The 16,435-nt window shown below is 43.5% G+C and overlaps 1 protein-coding gene across 1 annotated transcript in view; it reads right to left on the bottom strand.

Moving 5' to 3' along the window:
- The window catches only part of LOC124594191 (cytoplasmic dynein 2 heavy chain 1), a 786,854-nt gene that overhangs the window by 259,347 nt on the left and 511,072 nt on the right, over window positions 1–16,435 (bottom strand). Inside the window, exon 47 of the mRNA XM_047132551.1 lies at window positions 2,145–2,253. Coding sequence (XP_046988507.1) covers window positions 2,145–2,253 — 109 coding nt within the window. The remainder of the gene's footprint in view (window positions 1–2,144; window positions 2,254–16,435) is intronic.

The raw sequence follows: 16,435 nt of genomic DNA, 5'->3' as shown, positions 1-16,435 counted from the left end.
CGTTCAATACTTCGCACAATATTTCAACTGGACACTTGCCAGTCATCGTCAGGTGGGCCGTTGCAGACTGGCGAAAACGTCCTCCATTCCACAATATATAGCGTACTGTAACTGCGTCGAAAACTTGATAGATGAACCACACTGCCCGCCGGCAGCGCGCTCACTGGTGGAATAGCAGAACTGTCACCCTGTGCGTTGCTGTTTGCCGCGGCCGTCGACACAGTCTGTCGTCTTCAATTAGAGCAAATCGTGGAGATGATGGGATTCCATGCGCTGTCCAGCTGGTAGCCACTGTCACGGTTTAACAGATTTTCTGCCAGTGGTATTTCTACGGATTCTTTAATAATGGAGTCCCAGAAAGACGTTGCTTTGGACAAAATCATTGTTTTCTCATAATCTGTTGAATATCCAGTAGAAATACAATGTTCAGCAATAGTGGACTTGCTTGACTGCAAAAGGCGGGTGTAACGTTGATGTTCAGTGCAGCATTCTTTCACGGTGCGTGTGGTTTGACCTATGTAAGCCATACCACACTGGCATGGTATCTTGTAAATTCCAGACTTTCGTAGTAACAGATTGTCCTTAACTGATCCCACAAGGTCTGCAATCTTCGATGGTGGGCGGAAAACCACTTTTACCTGAAATTTTCGGAGGATTCTTGCTATTTTAAACAAAGTGTTGCCAACAAAAGGGAGAAAAGCTAAAGATTGTTCCGCCATGTTCTCCTCTTTATTCATTTCCTGCTACTTAGTTTTAACTGTTAGTGCCCTGTTAATCTGCTGGATGGAATACCCATTTTTGCTGAATACTGTCTTTAGATGGGCGAGTTTTTGAGGTAAGCTATCTATATCTGAGACAGTATGAGCTCTATGAACAAGTGTTTTAAGCTAACTCATGGTTTGCAATGGGTGATGGCAACTCGATGCTTGCAGGTACAAATCAGTGTGAGTGGGTTTCTGGTAAACTGAATGCCCTAGAGAACCATCATTCTTCCTTCGAGGCATGTCATTGACAGTTCCTGTCACTATGTAGCTCCTCCACATCCGAACAACATTGTTTTGGTTCACTCCGAGATGCCTGGACACTTCCCTTGTTGAGAGCCCTTCCTGGCACAAAGTAACAACGCGGACGCAATCGAACCGTGGTATTGACCGTCTAGGCATCGTTGAACTACGGACAACATGAGCCGTGCACCTTCTTCCTGGTGGAATGACTAGAACAGATTGGCTGCTGCACCCGTCTGTCTAATAAGTGCTGCTCATGAATGGTTGTTTACATTTTTGGGCGGATTTAGTAACATCTCTGAATAGTCAAAGGGACTGTGTCTGTGATACAATATCCACAATCAACATCTATCTTCAGCGGTTCTGGAAATTGGGGTAATGCAAAAGGTCTTTTGTTGTGTGTATTTTGATGATGTAATCTGTCTTTTACCATTACATTCTCCTTTCTCTAACAGGAAGATCTCAAAACCAATGTTGGCATCTCTCTAACATTAGATTTAAAATTCATAGCAGAATCTCGAAAGAGTGGTACATCAGAAACTGTAAAACATAAACTTTCAATTCTATGTTTTTTAATTTTATTTTCTATCCATTGCTCTGAAGCTGATGGAAGGGGTTTTTAAATTGAGGAATTACCTCAGTTTTCTATGCCTGTTGTCATGCTACAATGCTCTGAGTAACATTTGTTATTGGAGGCAGCCACTGGTATCAACGAGATTTCAAGATGTTTTACGTGTGCACTATTGTATTTACATCTGCAAGTGCAGGTCTTAGACTGCTTTCATTCAGTTCATGGGCATTGGGATATAGATACACATTATTAATTGTATTTACATGGAGATGATATAGATTACAGCTTATGTTTTCATGAATATGCTACACCTTATTAGCTGTGTATTTCTGGAGACATCAACAAAAATTATTGGTAACTAGGGTAGATTACGAATGTGCAAGTCAATGAGGTAGCAACCACGTGAAAAACTTGCACTAGGACATGAGTCACATGAAATTATTGTTATTATAGTAGTTAATTACCTCTAGTAACTAAGATATCTGAAAGTGGGTGATGCATTTATTTTGAATATCAGCATAAGGAATTAAATATGAAAATAATATAATGAATGACTTTTACTGTCATACTCTGAGCAAAAAAGGCAGATGTAGTTCCCACATAGTTCTCCTGGGCTGCAACATCTCTCAACGAAGAGACAACAGCTTCAAGTTCGTCACGAGCATAAAGACCAGGGACCTGAGAGACAAAGGACAGAGAAGTTTAGACACATTGCTGAGCCCATCCAGTAATAAACTGCATTTTTTTAAAAAAAAATCCATTTACTATTAGGAGAATTCAAGGTCCACATCTCATATTTACCATAAAATACAGTTACATAGAAGTTATTTAAAACAACATCATGAGTGAACTAAGTATTCGGAAAAGGAAATAAAATAAGACAATGGAATTTAAATACTCTCGTGAATACTTAATGAGAATTGTAGGCCCTTAATCGGCTATAAGAGCAGCAGATACCAAAAACTATTGTCCAAGTAGGACAGTGTGTGTCACATTACTTACACCAATGAGACTCTCTGCATGCTCTACGGTCTACAACAAGAAAGTCATGACCTGTTTCACCGCACATGCTGCCTGGGTTCTCCCACCAACACCAGTTTCTCAGAACTACACAGGTGGAGCAACCACCTGACATTAGTTTACGTTACTTTGTTCAGTCTCAACCTTTTCGTTCAGTGACTATTCCTTTCTTCACTCCCTTCGAATTTTCTATATCTTTTGTTTTGTGACCTGCCTGCCCCCCACCACCACACATAATAAATAAATGTAATGTACTTTGCTTTCTGCTCTTATTAACTACTGCACTTGGTTTTATCAGTAATCCTTGTCTAGATTATTATCCTATCTTCTGCCTTTAAGCTCTCAAGTTTTCAAATCACATCTGGTGCAGTCCCCAACAATCAGTTTTTCCTTCCCATCCCATCTGGTAAGTCTCCCCTGGGCCAGAGTTCTGGGCAACTCTTCCATAATTTTCTCCATTTCCTAAACCTCACCACATTCCTTTTCCTTCATCCTTCTTCCTTCCCCTTCAACACATCTGCCAGAAGGAGAAATCACACCTGACAGGTTTCAATATCCAACACGAATTTCCCGAATAGGAAAATATCACAGATTTAAGATGCAATAATTTCAGCCAGGTGCTCACAGTCATAGCTGCTACTTCCACATGGAGATTCAGATATCTTTTCAGAATCAAAGTTGAGTGGATCAGAATCCGTAAATAGTAATTTTCACAATACATTCACTACACCATTAAATATATCATGATATACAAGATCTTCAGCTCTGAAGACCAGCATTAGTCTCTGGTGACTTAGATAACATTTTAATTATTGATTTACTAATACAAGGTTGCTAATTTTTTAGTTTCTTCTGTGTCGCAGGCAAGAGCATTAAATTTATATCCAACAGGTGCCAGTGTACAGCTGCTGGCCACGGTCCATTTTTTCTTTGGAGTCTCTCAGAATTATGCTCTTCGAATAAACCATAGAAAATGACTGCAGTTATGTACAGATGTATATTTACAGTGAAATATACTTAAGGTACATAGCATATCTTGAGCTGTAAGGATATGTGTGCACATGATAGGTTTTATTAATTGCATTCAACATTATAATAAGAGATGTTGTACCCATGAGTGTATCTGATTTCAGTTACAAGTTATTTGTGTATTGGGTGACATGACTTTATTATAGAAACAATTACCAGAAATGAAAACTTAAAATTAGGTTTGGTGAGCAGCTGCTGTGTTTCAGAAAAAAGAGAACTACAAAATAATCAAAACAAAAAGTACATTGTACACAATTTTGAATTACAGCAAATGCTCATGATGTTATCAAAATTCTACAGTAGGTTCTTCTGCTAATAAGTCGACTATTTTTGACAAACTGCCTATTGGCTTCTGTCTCGGGTTCTTCAGCCGACATTCATCTAATGATTTTTCTGACGTTTTGCCAGCACGAGTGGCTGGCATTGTCAATGCTTCACCCTCCATTGCCGGTGGTGAACTGGAGCCGAGCTCGCGGGCGCAGACTATATGTACCTGGTGCACCAACGTCCGAGGGCTTCTCCACAGTCATTTCCGGTGCGGTTCTCCTCTTGCTACCTGCGACGGTCGTTCGCTGCAGTACGGGAAGCCAGGATCCGTTGACCTTAAGGCTTTCCTCTTTCTTGTTCAAACTGTTCGCGTGTTTTTGTATTTCTACAGCTTCTCTGAACAAGCGCGTGTGATAGTGCTTCTATACAGCCAGAACTTCCGTGTCGGCGAATTTTATTACGTGGTCGGTCTCATTCAGTGCGTGCTCTCCCACGGCCAATTTGTCCACCTGCCCCAACCTGCAATGTCGCTTATGCTCTTTCTACATCTACATCTACATCTACATTTATACTCCGCAAGCCACCCAACGGTGTGTGGCGGAGGGCACTTTACGTGCCACTGTCATTACCTCCCTTTCCTGTTCCAGTCGCGTATGGTTCGCGGGAAGAACGACTGTCTGAAAGCCTCCGTGCGCGCTCTAATCTCTCTAATTTTACATTCGTGATCTCCTCGGGAGGTATAAGTAGGGGGAAGCAATATATTCGCTACCTCATCTAGAAACGCACCCTCTCGAAACCTGGCGAGCAAGCTACACCGCGATGCAGAGCGCCTCTCTTGCAGAGTCTGCCACTTGAGTTTATTAAACATCTCCGTAACACTATCACGGTTACCAAATAACCCTGTGATGAAACGCGCCGCTCTTCTTTGGATCTTCTCTATCTCCTTCGTCAGACCGATCTGGTACGGATCCCACACTGATGAGCAATACTCAAGTATAGGTCAAACGAGTGTTTTGTAAGCCACCTCCTTTGTTGATGGACTACATTTTCTAAGCACTCTCCCAATGAATCTCAACCTGGTACCCGCCTTACCAACAATTAATTTTATATGATCATTCCACTTCAAATCGTTCCGCACGCATACTCCCAGATATTTTACAGAAGTAACTGCTACCAGTGTTTGTTCCGCTATTATATAATCATACAATAAAGGATCCTTCTTTCTATGTATTCGCAATACATTACATTTGATCCTGGTGTTGATGGATCGTCCAGTCATTTCGACATAAACTTTTCCGCATGTGCATGGTATATGGTATATTCCCAACATTGCAAGTGGGTCTCTTTTACCTTCGCCGATCTAAGACACTCTTTGATCTTCCTTGTTGGTTTGAAAATCGTCTTTACGCCATGTTTGCGCAATATACGGCCGATTCTGTCCGTCACTCTGGGAATGTATGGCAGAAAGGCCGTACCCGACACTTCTTTTCCTGGTTCCTTACTTCGCTGAGTGTTTGGCTCTGTTACACTTCTAATATAATTTTTGGAGTACCCATTGCTCCTCAGGACAGTTTCCAGGTGTTGCATTTCTCGTTTGAGGTGTTGCGGCTCACATATTTGTCCTGCTCTCATTACGAGCGTACTAATCATGCCTCTTTTCTGGCTCGGGTGGTGGTTTGACAGTTTGTGCAGGTATCGGTCCGTGTGTGTCGGTTTTCGATACATGCTGTGTCCCAGGTTTTTGCCGTCCCTTGTGACCAGCCCATCTAGAAATGGCAGTTTCTTGTCCTTTTCTACTTCCATGGTAAATGTTATGTTGGCATGGAGGCTGTTCAAGTGTCTTAGGACATCACCGAGCTGTTCTTCACCATGGCTCCACACCACGAAAGTATCATCGACGTACCTGTACCACACCTTAGGTTTGCAAGTCGCCGAGTCCAGTGCCTGTGCTTCGAATTGTTCCATGAAGAAGTTGGCCACCACTGGACTGAGAGGACTACCCATGGCGACGCCTTCCAGCTGTTCGTAGAAATCTCCATTCCACGTGAAATAGCTCGTGGTGAGACATGCATGGAAGAGTTTTCTGATGTCCTGCGGAAAAATGGAACCGATGTGCTCCAGAGCGTCACTGAGTGGCACTTTCGTAAATAACGAAACAACATCAAAGCTGACCAAGATGTCGTTTGGTGCAAGTTTCAGTTTCTTCAGCTTCTCAATGAAATGTCCTGAGTCCTTAAGGTATGTGTCGGTCTTCCCCACGTGTGGCTGGAGCAGAGAGGCCAAGTGTTTTGCCAGTTTATATGTCGGTGATCCAGGAGTGCTAACGATCGCTCTCAGTGGAACGTTGTTCTTATGGATCTTGGGTAATCCATACAGCCAAGGTGGTAGGGCTTCTGTGTTGCGCAGGACATACAGAGAAATCCAGTACTAGGACTGTTCAAAATGTTCCAGAACTCTGTCTACAAAAATTTTCTACGCTACACTAAACTCAATGACCATCTGTACTGGATAACACTAAGTCTTGTTGCCTGGAAAACGTAACTCTTTCAGCCAGGTGATGACTCTAAAGTGCCCCTGTTCTGCCTCTGACTATGACTTACAGCACTGCCAAATCTAGCACTCTTCTCCTCTGGCCCTTTATACACATGGAAACCTGAGGACCAGTATTACCTCCACTCCCCTAAGAAGCATGCCACATCTCAATACACTATAGATACATCCTACCCTAACAAAAACATGCAACCTTATATGAAACAACATTAACAACCTATACTACACACCAGAGAAAAAACACTTAAAACCACAAAAACACAATACATATCAATTATTTCCATTTTCTCAATGCGTACTGAGCATGAGGTATTTCTGTAGTTCATCCCCTCATTTCTATTTCCCTGAGTCTTTCCTCACTTTCATTTCCACTGCCCATGGAATCACTCTGGTACACCACTGAATGGCTCTAGACACACAACATGCACAATTGATGACCGTGTTGGCCGTTGTAGCTTTACATTTACAGTGAAATGGTCTCAGTCACTTGGTAGGGGCCCTGCTACCGTGTCACAAAACTCTTCATTTTCCCCTTCAGACTATATGGACTCAAGAACCTAACCTTTTGTTCTATTTCATACTGCAGTAACATTCTCAGTCACTTCACCGCATCTTCTTGGTTCTATAATGTCTTTCTATTCGTTCATTGTACTTTTCTCCATATTTCGCTCACTTGTCTTCCAAATTCTCAGACTGATGCTCTATTCCTGCCTCATTTATATCCAATCATGTTTAACGGTGATGGAATCTTTTTTCTATACACCAGCTCGAATGGTGACTATCTTGAGCTTGTGTGTACTTTAGAGTTGTACACACTCCCTACAATGGATAAATATGTGTTCCAGTCTGAATGGTGGGCATTCACATAATAATCAAGCATATTTCCTTTCTACAGTCTGATGAACTCATTCTGTCCCTCCATTAGCCTGAGGGTGAAGTTGACTCGCTCTTAATTTTGTCTGGCATGAAGTTTGTCACCTGGTGCGTAGTTACCATACCCGGCACCACAAACTTCAGTATCTACCTATTCACCATTGCTTGTGGGACTGTGACTGCCTGCTTGTCGGGCATCTCTGTATAATAAGAAAAATCGTCTATTATTGTCAGCACAATATGGTTACCTGCTGGCGTTCAGCTGAATGGTCCTAACAGGTCTATCAATTCTGTCAACCTCTGCAACAGCCCCTAATCTTGATTCAAATCCACACACTGTCTACACTCTACACAATTTTTAAACTATTGATCAACATCATTCTTCCTTCCCTTCTATCAATTTTGTCCGACACACTTCATATTATCGCCATGGCCCAACAAGGTATGACTATGCATTTCACATAATATTTCCTCCTACAATACCACTGCCACAACCATACGTGCTCCTAATTTAGTCTATCTACACAAAAATCCTATTATAACCTTTAATCACTAATAATTGCGTGGATATTCAAACACACTCACTTACGAACAATAGCTGGTTACATGATAACAACTTAGTATCTCTCATTCGACTGCTGTGCCGTGACATGCGGCCGGCGCCATTCGTAGTTAGGTGGTGCTCCCGCGCTCAGCTGAGATGCGGAGTGCCTCTATCGCCGTTTGCGCGTACTGTCGTGGCGGCACTGTTAAATGTCGTGGGACTGTCACAACACTTTTCCCCCCTTGAAAAAAAAAACACTCACTTCCTTGGAGACATGGACAGTGCGGAGACATCCATGGCCTCTTGTGAGGCCCCGAGAAGATCCTGCGGAGAAACACGAGAGTATGGTCAAAAATGTCCAGGACAGAAGCTCGTGTGTGGAACGTGCCTCCTGGATGAGATGATGGGTGAAAACTCCAGAGCAGCATCCATAGGTGTCGTGGACCTGGGGGTGTGCTCCAGTGAGATGGGTCCCGGAGAAGGCGGCGTCGTGACTGGGGCCGGTTCCGGCGTACTCGGAAGCGGTAGCGACGTCGGCTGCATCAACACGTATGGTAGAGCGGCAGCAGCGACAGGACTGGCTTCTCAGGCTGGTGGAGGCGAAGAAAGGGGCGGTGGCACCGGCGTGGCCACCACTCGTGGGCGCATCTGGTCGTAATGGCGAACAACCATGCCGTCGTCCGTACGTATTTCACAAAGCCGGCGGCCGCGAAGAGCCTTGACCACCCCTGGAATCCATTTAGAGTGAGATCCATACCCTTGTGCCCACACGTCGGCGCCCACCGGGTATTTTCCCGCACTAGGGGACACAGCACAAGGCCTGACAGGGTGAAGCAGGTCCAGTAGAGTGCGCGGTTGGCGGCCATACAAGAGTTCAGCAGGGCTGCGATCACCCAGAGGCGTGAAGCGATAAGAACAAAGAAATTGCAGCAGAGTGTCGTCTGTGAAAAAATCACTAAGGAATTTTTTCATCTGGCTTTTGAAAGTGTGGACAAGGCGCTTGACCTCCCCAATCCATTGGGGGTGGAAGGGCGGTGCTGTAACATGATGAATCCCTTGTCAAGCACAAAAATCACGGAAGGCCTGCGAAGAGAACTGAGGGCCACTGTCCGTGACGATCGTGGATGGAAGACCTTCTAGCACAAAGATTTTGGACAAAGCCAGCGTCGTCGCCGCAGTGGTGGGCGACGGACATCAAACAACAAATGGAAACTTCGAGAAGGCGTCAATCAACAGTAGCCAATAAGTACCGAGGAAGGGGCCGGCAAAGTCAGCGTGCACCCGTTCCCATGGCCGCGCCGGATCAGGCGCCCCGGTGAGGGCATTGTACGAGGTGCAGCCAGTTGTCGAGCACACTGACCACACGTAGCAACCATGTGGGCGATGTCCGAATCAATACCGGGCCCATAAACGTGCCTGCGGGCCAGGGACTTAGTCCGAGAAATCCCCCAATGGCCTTCATGCAACAGTTTGAGAACATCTTTGCGAAGAGAGGCTGGCACCATGACCCGTGGAGATGTGCCATCCATGGCCAGAAGAACAACACCATCATGAACAGACAGACGAAGGTGCAAGGCATGGTAGTTGTGAAGGGGATCCGATGCCCGGCCCTTGGTCCTGTCCGGCCAACCCCGTTGAACAAAACCGATCACCTGACGCAGGACCGGGTCCCGCGCAGTAGCCGATGTGACCTGCGAACCTGTAAGTGGAAAACCCTCGACCGCATGACGTTCTTCCTCATCAATGTGGAAACAGAGTAGTTCATCACGATCGAAAACCGGGTCGGGGCCATCGGCAATCGCGACAATGCATCAGCGTTGGCGTGCTGGGCCATGGGGCGATAGTGAATCTCATAGTGAAAACGAGACAAGTATAAGGCCCAACATTGCAGGCGGTGAGCTGCCTTATCCAGAAGCAACGCCGATGGGCTGAACAGAGAGACCAGCGGCTTGTGGTCGGTGATGAGGTGAAACTGAGAACCATACAAAAAAACGCTGAACTTTTTTAGAGCATAAATGATAGCGAGCACCTCCTTTTCGATTTGAGATTAACGCTCATTCGACTGCCGTGCCGTGACATGCGGCCGGCACCGTTCGTAGCTAGGTGGCACTCCCGCGTTCAGCCGAGTTGCGGAGCGCCTCTATCGCCGTTTGCGCGTACTGTCGTGGCGGCACTGTTAAATGTCATGGCAGTGTCACAACAAATCCATAATGCACATTTAATTGCTATTGCAGCCTGCCTTCCCTTAAGGTCCTGACCTAGTGCTTGTATTAACAATATCTTCCTGCTCAATCCATCTGCATTTTTATGTTTTTCCCTGGTTTGCAGATTACTTCACACTAAAATTCACTGAGTTTTATTGCCCATCTTCTCAATCTACTGGATGGGTCCTTCAAATCTAGTAACCACTTCAAAGCAGCATGGTCCACCACTACCTTGAAATTTTTATCACACAGGTAACACTGGGAGTCTGTTACTCCATGCATCAAGCTACACATCTCTTCTCCAATGCAGAGTAATTCCCTTCTGTTCCATTCAACTGTCTCAATGCAAAAGCAACAGGACATACCTGACCATTGACCTCCTGACTTAAACCAAGAGCATAATTCAACACATCACATGATAATATGAACTCCTTCTGAAACTCTGGAAAAATCAAAACCAGACTTGATTTTAACACCTTTTTCATTTCGACAAACACTTCTTGCCATTCCTCTGATCATACAAACAAAAAACCCTTTTTCAACAGCTTTATACATGACCATGCTATATCTGCAGTTCTCACAAAACTGCCTACAATAATTTGTGAGATCCAAAAAAGTTTGTAACTTCTTGATTATTCCTGGTTCCACAAAATACTGTACTTCTTTTACTAATCCAGGATCAGTTTTCACGCCATCCTCAATAATGGTATGACGTAAAGAATTGACTTCTTCCATGGCAAAGTGGCATTCCTTCATGGATGGTAGCATTACCTCTGCATACACCCCATATGCCCACAAGTAAAGTACTTAACATTTGATGCAAACACATCTCCTGTCCCTTATCCATGTCAACCTATTGATTTCCTTGTACTCCAGCAGGTAATCTAACCACTGCATGGAGATCTTTAGGCACCCCAGTGCATACACTCCTTGATATTTCTAGTGTTAAGCCACACAGTAAAGCATCAAGTACTTATTGTTCATTCTACTATGTGATCACTATGTTCAGACCTCTGTTATAACTTCAAGTTGAGCAAATATATTTCAAGGACGACACGATACATGTAAGGCACAGATCAAGTAAACAAAGTGAGACGTGTGTACACTTTAACAGTCAAATCCGAAATGAGTCCGAGTCTAGCGGCCGCTGGCTGGCTGGCCGCTTAGGTGGCGCTGCTGCTGCATGGCTGGCAGACAGCGCCGCATGTAAAAGATGATGCACGTAACTGCGCGGCATCACTTTGAGAGATCGGCGAGTCACAACACTTTTCCCCCCTTTGAAGTTTTTTGCACATGTCTTGATGGAGGTGGCCTGTAGATTGCTAACGTACATAGGTGTTGTTTGACTGGCCGTAAAGTCTCGAGGAGGAGGCTTCCCGTACGGACGGAAGTGTCCCCCCGATGATAACGGGTCGAAATGACAGGAGACGTGGGGGTCGCAATTGCTGGGGCCCCGTGCACCAATCTGCCCGTTGTGCCAAGTCCAATTGTTATAACTTCAAGCTGAACAAATATATTTCAAGGAGAACACGATGCATGTACGTCACAGATCAAGTAAACAAAGTGAGACGTGTGTACACTTTAACAGTCAAATCCGAACTGAGTCCGAGTCTAGCGGCCGCTGGCTGGCTGGCCGCTTAGGTGGTGCTGCTGCTGCATGGCTGGCAGACAGCGCCGCATGTAAAGGACACGCGTAACTGTACGGCAGCACTTTGAACGATCAGTGAGTCACAACAACCTCACTGTGTGATAAGTCAAAAGGGTGAATAATACAGCTTCATAATTCTATCCACAGAGTCCTCTAATGCATCATCACACGTTCTAGACACCATACCCAATTGCTCACAAAAAAATCATGCACTGTCTCTTTTCCTATATCACTGCTCCAACCCATGTCTCAGCTACTTGAAAGTTTCTGCACTGCATAACACTTCTGCATACCATATGAACAACTTCACCTCTTCCATTAAATGCAATCTTTTAATCTGCAATAATATTTTATATCCAAGCAACCTTCTATATCATCCAATGACTTGAGATCCCCTCTACAAATGCAAAGACATCCTGAGATGATCTGATTCAGTAATGACTCTACAGCCTCATCTCAGATGACACCTAGTGTCTCTGAGTTGCCATTGTATCACCACACTCATTATTACAACTCAGAAAAAAATCACAAATAAGACAAAAACAATAATCCAACACTAACACAGACAGAAAACTCTGCAGCTACTTGTGTTACCAACCGACTTCTGCCTTATCATAAGCCACTTGAACTCTCAACGTTGTCTAGGTCTGTGTCCAAAATGGTTACATTTAAAGCAAATCACTGTTACAGATTCAGCACAAGGGGCAGCATGTTCTAGAAAATTACAATGTATGCAGACACCATTGACAGTAAAGAGTGCCATTATTAAATTTCAATGCATGCCATGTCACAGCTCAGCGAGACAAAATACCTCAATCTGTTGTAACTGGCTGATGCTGACATATGGGCACTAGCTTTCAACCTGGTGCTGCTTAGGTGCCCTGTGGTGCTGATGGTAGACCCACGGCATGCACAGCTTGGAACCCTGGCAAACCCTTGCTCCACATGTGTTTATCAAGGCAGTGCTTGGAGACAGCTGTGCAGGGTCTTCAATTTGTTACCCTCTGGCAGGAGTCGGACAGTGGGTGGTGCTGAGGCACTAAGTCCCACTAGGAACTCAGTGCTGGTGGCAGTAGGCATGGACGGCAGATTGGCAAGGCCCCATATTGAGCTTAGTGCTGGTGACCCCAAGGCTGGTGCTGGTGATGTCCAGTAATCTCAATGGGTGGCAAGGCCCTTGGCACCGTGATGATGCTGCTGGAGTCTGACTATGAGAGAATCCCTTCTGCCTAAAAATCCAGACACTTATATCTCTCTGGAGCTAAAACCTGGCCCCTAGTCACATTGCCCATAACAAGAGACTTGACCTGGTGCAGTGACATTAGCCCACCTTCTATGTTCATTATCGCTGTGTGATGCAGTTTTCCACTGAGTACAGCTAGCCCTGTCTCACAATCCCCCTTACGTGTATTCTGACCCACATATCGCCACATTTGTGGCTACCAACCCCCAGCTGTTAATGCAATGCTTTACAGCAGCTTTCTCATTACATCACATTATATTAGCTAAAAACTGGGTACTGGTATAACAATTCCAATTTCAAAAACAGGCAGGTGCTGACAGGTGTGAATATTAGCAAACTGTCAGTTTAATAAGTCATGATTGCAAAATGCTGACACAAATCATTTACAGATGAATAGAACTAATAGAAACGACCCTCAGGGAAGATGAGTTTGGGTTCTGTGAAAATGTAAGAACATGCAAGGTAGTAATGACCCTACAACAGATCTTAAAAAACAGTTTACAGAAAGGGAACCCTATGTATATAGCTTCTGTAGGCTTAGAGAAAGCTTCCAACAATGTTAACTGGAATACAATATTTCAGATTTAAATTGTAGAAGTGGTAAAATACAGGGAGCAAAAAGTAGTGGCTGAGAAGGAGTGAGACAGGGTTGTAGCCTACTCTGATGTTATTCAGTATCCACATTGAGGAAGCAGTAAAGGAAACCAAAGAAAAATTTGGAATTAAAAAATTGTACAATATAAGTGTGCTTCTGTGAACCACAATCATCAACAGTTCAGGAACACAGTTAAGTGGGATGAAAATTCTATTGGTAACTTTTTCCCAAACAAGTTGTTGATCTTATAGTCTTTTGTCCAAATACTGGTGTGATGTTGCTCTCCATGCTGATATACCCTCTGCAAGCCTCTTCATATCTGAATAAGTATGCTCCGATATTTTCCAGTGACATCATAATACCATTAGAGACAGCAAAAAAGTTGGAAGCATAGATGAACAGAATGGAATGTCTTGAAAGAAGGCTATAAGATGAACATTAAAAAAGAAATGCAAGTGTGATGGAATGCATCCGAATTCAATCACATGATGGTGAGATAATTGGATTAGGAAATGAGACACTAAAAGTAGTAGATGAGTTTTGCTACTTGGGTAGTAAAATAATGGATGATGACTGAAGTAGAGGGGACAGAAAGTGTAGACTGACAATGGCAAGAAAAGCATTTTAAAGAAGAGTTGAAATTTGTTAACAGTGAGTATAAATTTAGACATTAGAAAGTCTTGAGTGTACTCTGGAAAGGAAGTGAAATACGGATAATAAGCATTTCAGACAAGAACAAAATAAATGCTTTTTAATTTTGGTGGTACAGAAGAATGCTGAAAATTAGGTGGGAAGTTCACTTAACTAATGAGGAGGAACTGAACAGAATTGAGGAGAAAAGAAAATTGTGGCACAACCTGACTAGAAGAAGGGATCGATTGATAGGACATATTCTGAGACATCAAGGGACCACAGTTTAGTATCGGAGAGATGTTGAGGGGGGAGGGGGGGGGGGGGTTGTAGAAGGAGACCAAGAAATGAATACAGTAAGAAGATTCAGAAGGATGTAAGTTGGCATAGTTATCCAGATATGAAGAGGCTTGCAGAGGGTATAGCGGCATGGAGAGCAACATCACACCAGCCTTTGGACAAAAGACCATAAGATCAACAACTTGTTTGGGAAAAATTTACCAATAGATCTGTCCAACTTGGTCAAAAAATTGTACAGTATAAGTGTGGTTCTGTGAACCACAGTCATCAACAGTTCACGAACACAGTTAAGTGGAATGAAAATTATACTTGTTGAGAAAAAATCTATGAGTATTAATAACTATCAAACATGTATTATATTGGGCATCACCTCAGAAGGCAGCTCTCTATAGACAGGGAGATGATAGGGGAGATGATAGGGAAGGGCAGAGGAGATCACGTTTGCTTATTAATTGCAGAAGAGAGAGGGGATCACACCCCACACTGTTATTCTGTGTTGCTGCAGATGTTGTACTGTTGTTATTGTTGTGGTATTCAGTCCAAAGACTGGTTTGATGCAGCTTTCCATGCTCCTTGATCCTGTGCAAGCATCTTGATCTCTGAATAATTACAGCAACCCATCTCTTTTTCTTCCTCTGTAATCCTTCTTCCCCCCCCCCCCCCCCCCTCCGCCCTGGTGATCTCTTGATGTCTCAGAATGTGTTTTGTCAATTGGTCCCATCTTTTAGTCAAGTTATACCACAAATATCTTTTCCCTCCAATTCTATTCAGAACCTCATTATTATTGTTTGTTCCATCATCACACACAAGCAATTCAATGTCTGCTATCTTCGTAACCCCCCGCCCCCTCTCCACCCCATCTTTCAGCCACATAACTGTTTACCCAGTGCCCAAATTAACTTAAACGGATTGTATTAGAGGTGTTATGCTGTCAAAAGCAAAATTGTGTGGCAACATTCACATAAAACTAGGTCAAATTTGTATGTTTTCGCTAGTGATTTGTTTAAATTAATTAACTGCAGGAGTTTGGCATGTGCCTGGCCTATAGTGCAATCATTTTTATTTTTTTTATTTTTAAGGCAGATCATACATAATATAAGCTTGTTTGGCATTTCCGTCACACTGTAACAGCTGAATGATATCTGGCTGGCATTGTGTAAATCAAAATGACTAACTATGAACAATATTTCTAAGATTTTCTATTCAGTGGACCATTTCTTGGCATTAAAATCACTCATTTGTAAATGGTAGGTATTGTATTTTTTCTAACTTCTAAATACAAATTTGTTCCAGGGGGTCGGGGAAATCTCTCATCATAAGGTTTTTCTAGAATGATTCTGATTCACCCATATTTCATCAAGGTAATACATGTCTGAACCACATCTAATTACAATATTTTTTGGCGAGGCAGGGAGTGGGGGGGGGGGGGGGGGGGGGGGGGGGGGAGATGTGGTTTGCACTTCAACTAGCTCCTTCATTACACTGATTACACTGAAAATTTTCTTCCATCATTACATTTCATGTAGTCAAAATCAATATCATCTAAGAATCTTGTCATTCATGATGCACTATCCTTAAGGTCAGTTTCCTTCTGCACTTATGCAACATTCTAAAAGTTTTAGGTAATGCCAGATACTCGCCATTAACATACAACTTAGACACAGAGCCACTTAAAACATCCTTGTCAAATCTCCCTTCATGCTGTAGACGTCTTGTGATTTGGGAGTTTGCCAGCTGCTATGAAACAAAGTGTTCCTAACATTTCTACAGTTGTGACACTTCCATTTACACTCCACTGTACATCTCTCCTAGTGACACCACAGCCAGTTTGAGATCCTTCATGTGTGTTCAAAATGTTAGCAATGGGAGCCCCCTTTCAGATACACATTTAAGAAGGTTACCAACAAGGATGGAATCTTCTCAAGATATCAGATTATGGACAGACGGCATGTGCAGT

Source organism: Schistocerca americana, chromosome 2 (genome assembly GCF_021461395.2).
Source record: "Schistocerca americana isolate TAMUIC-IGC-003095 chromosome 2, iqSchAmer2.1, whole genome shotgun sequence".
NCBI classification, from domain to species: Eukaryota; Metazoa; Arthropoda; class Insecta; order Orthoptera; family Acrididae; genus Schistocerca; species Schistocerca americana.
Note: the sequence above shows the minus strand (reverse complement) of the source record. Positions and strands in the feature narration are given on the sequence as shown.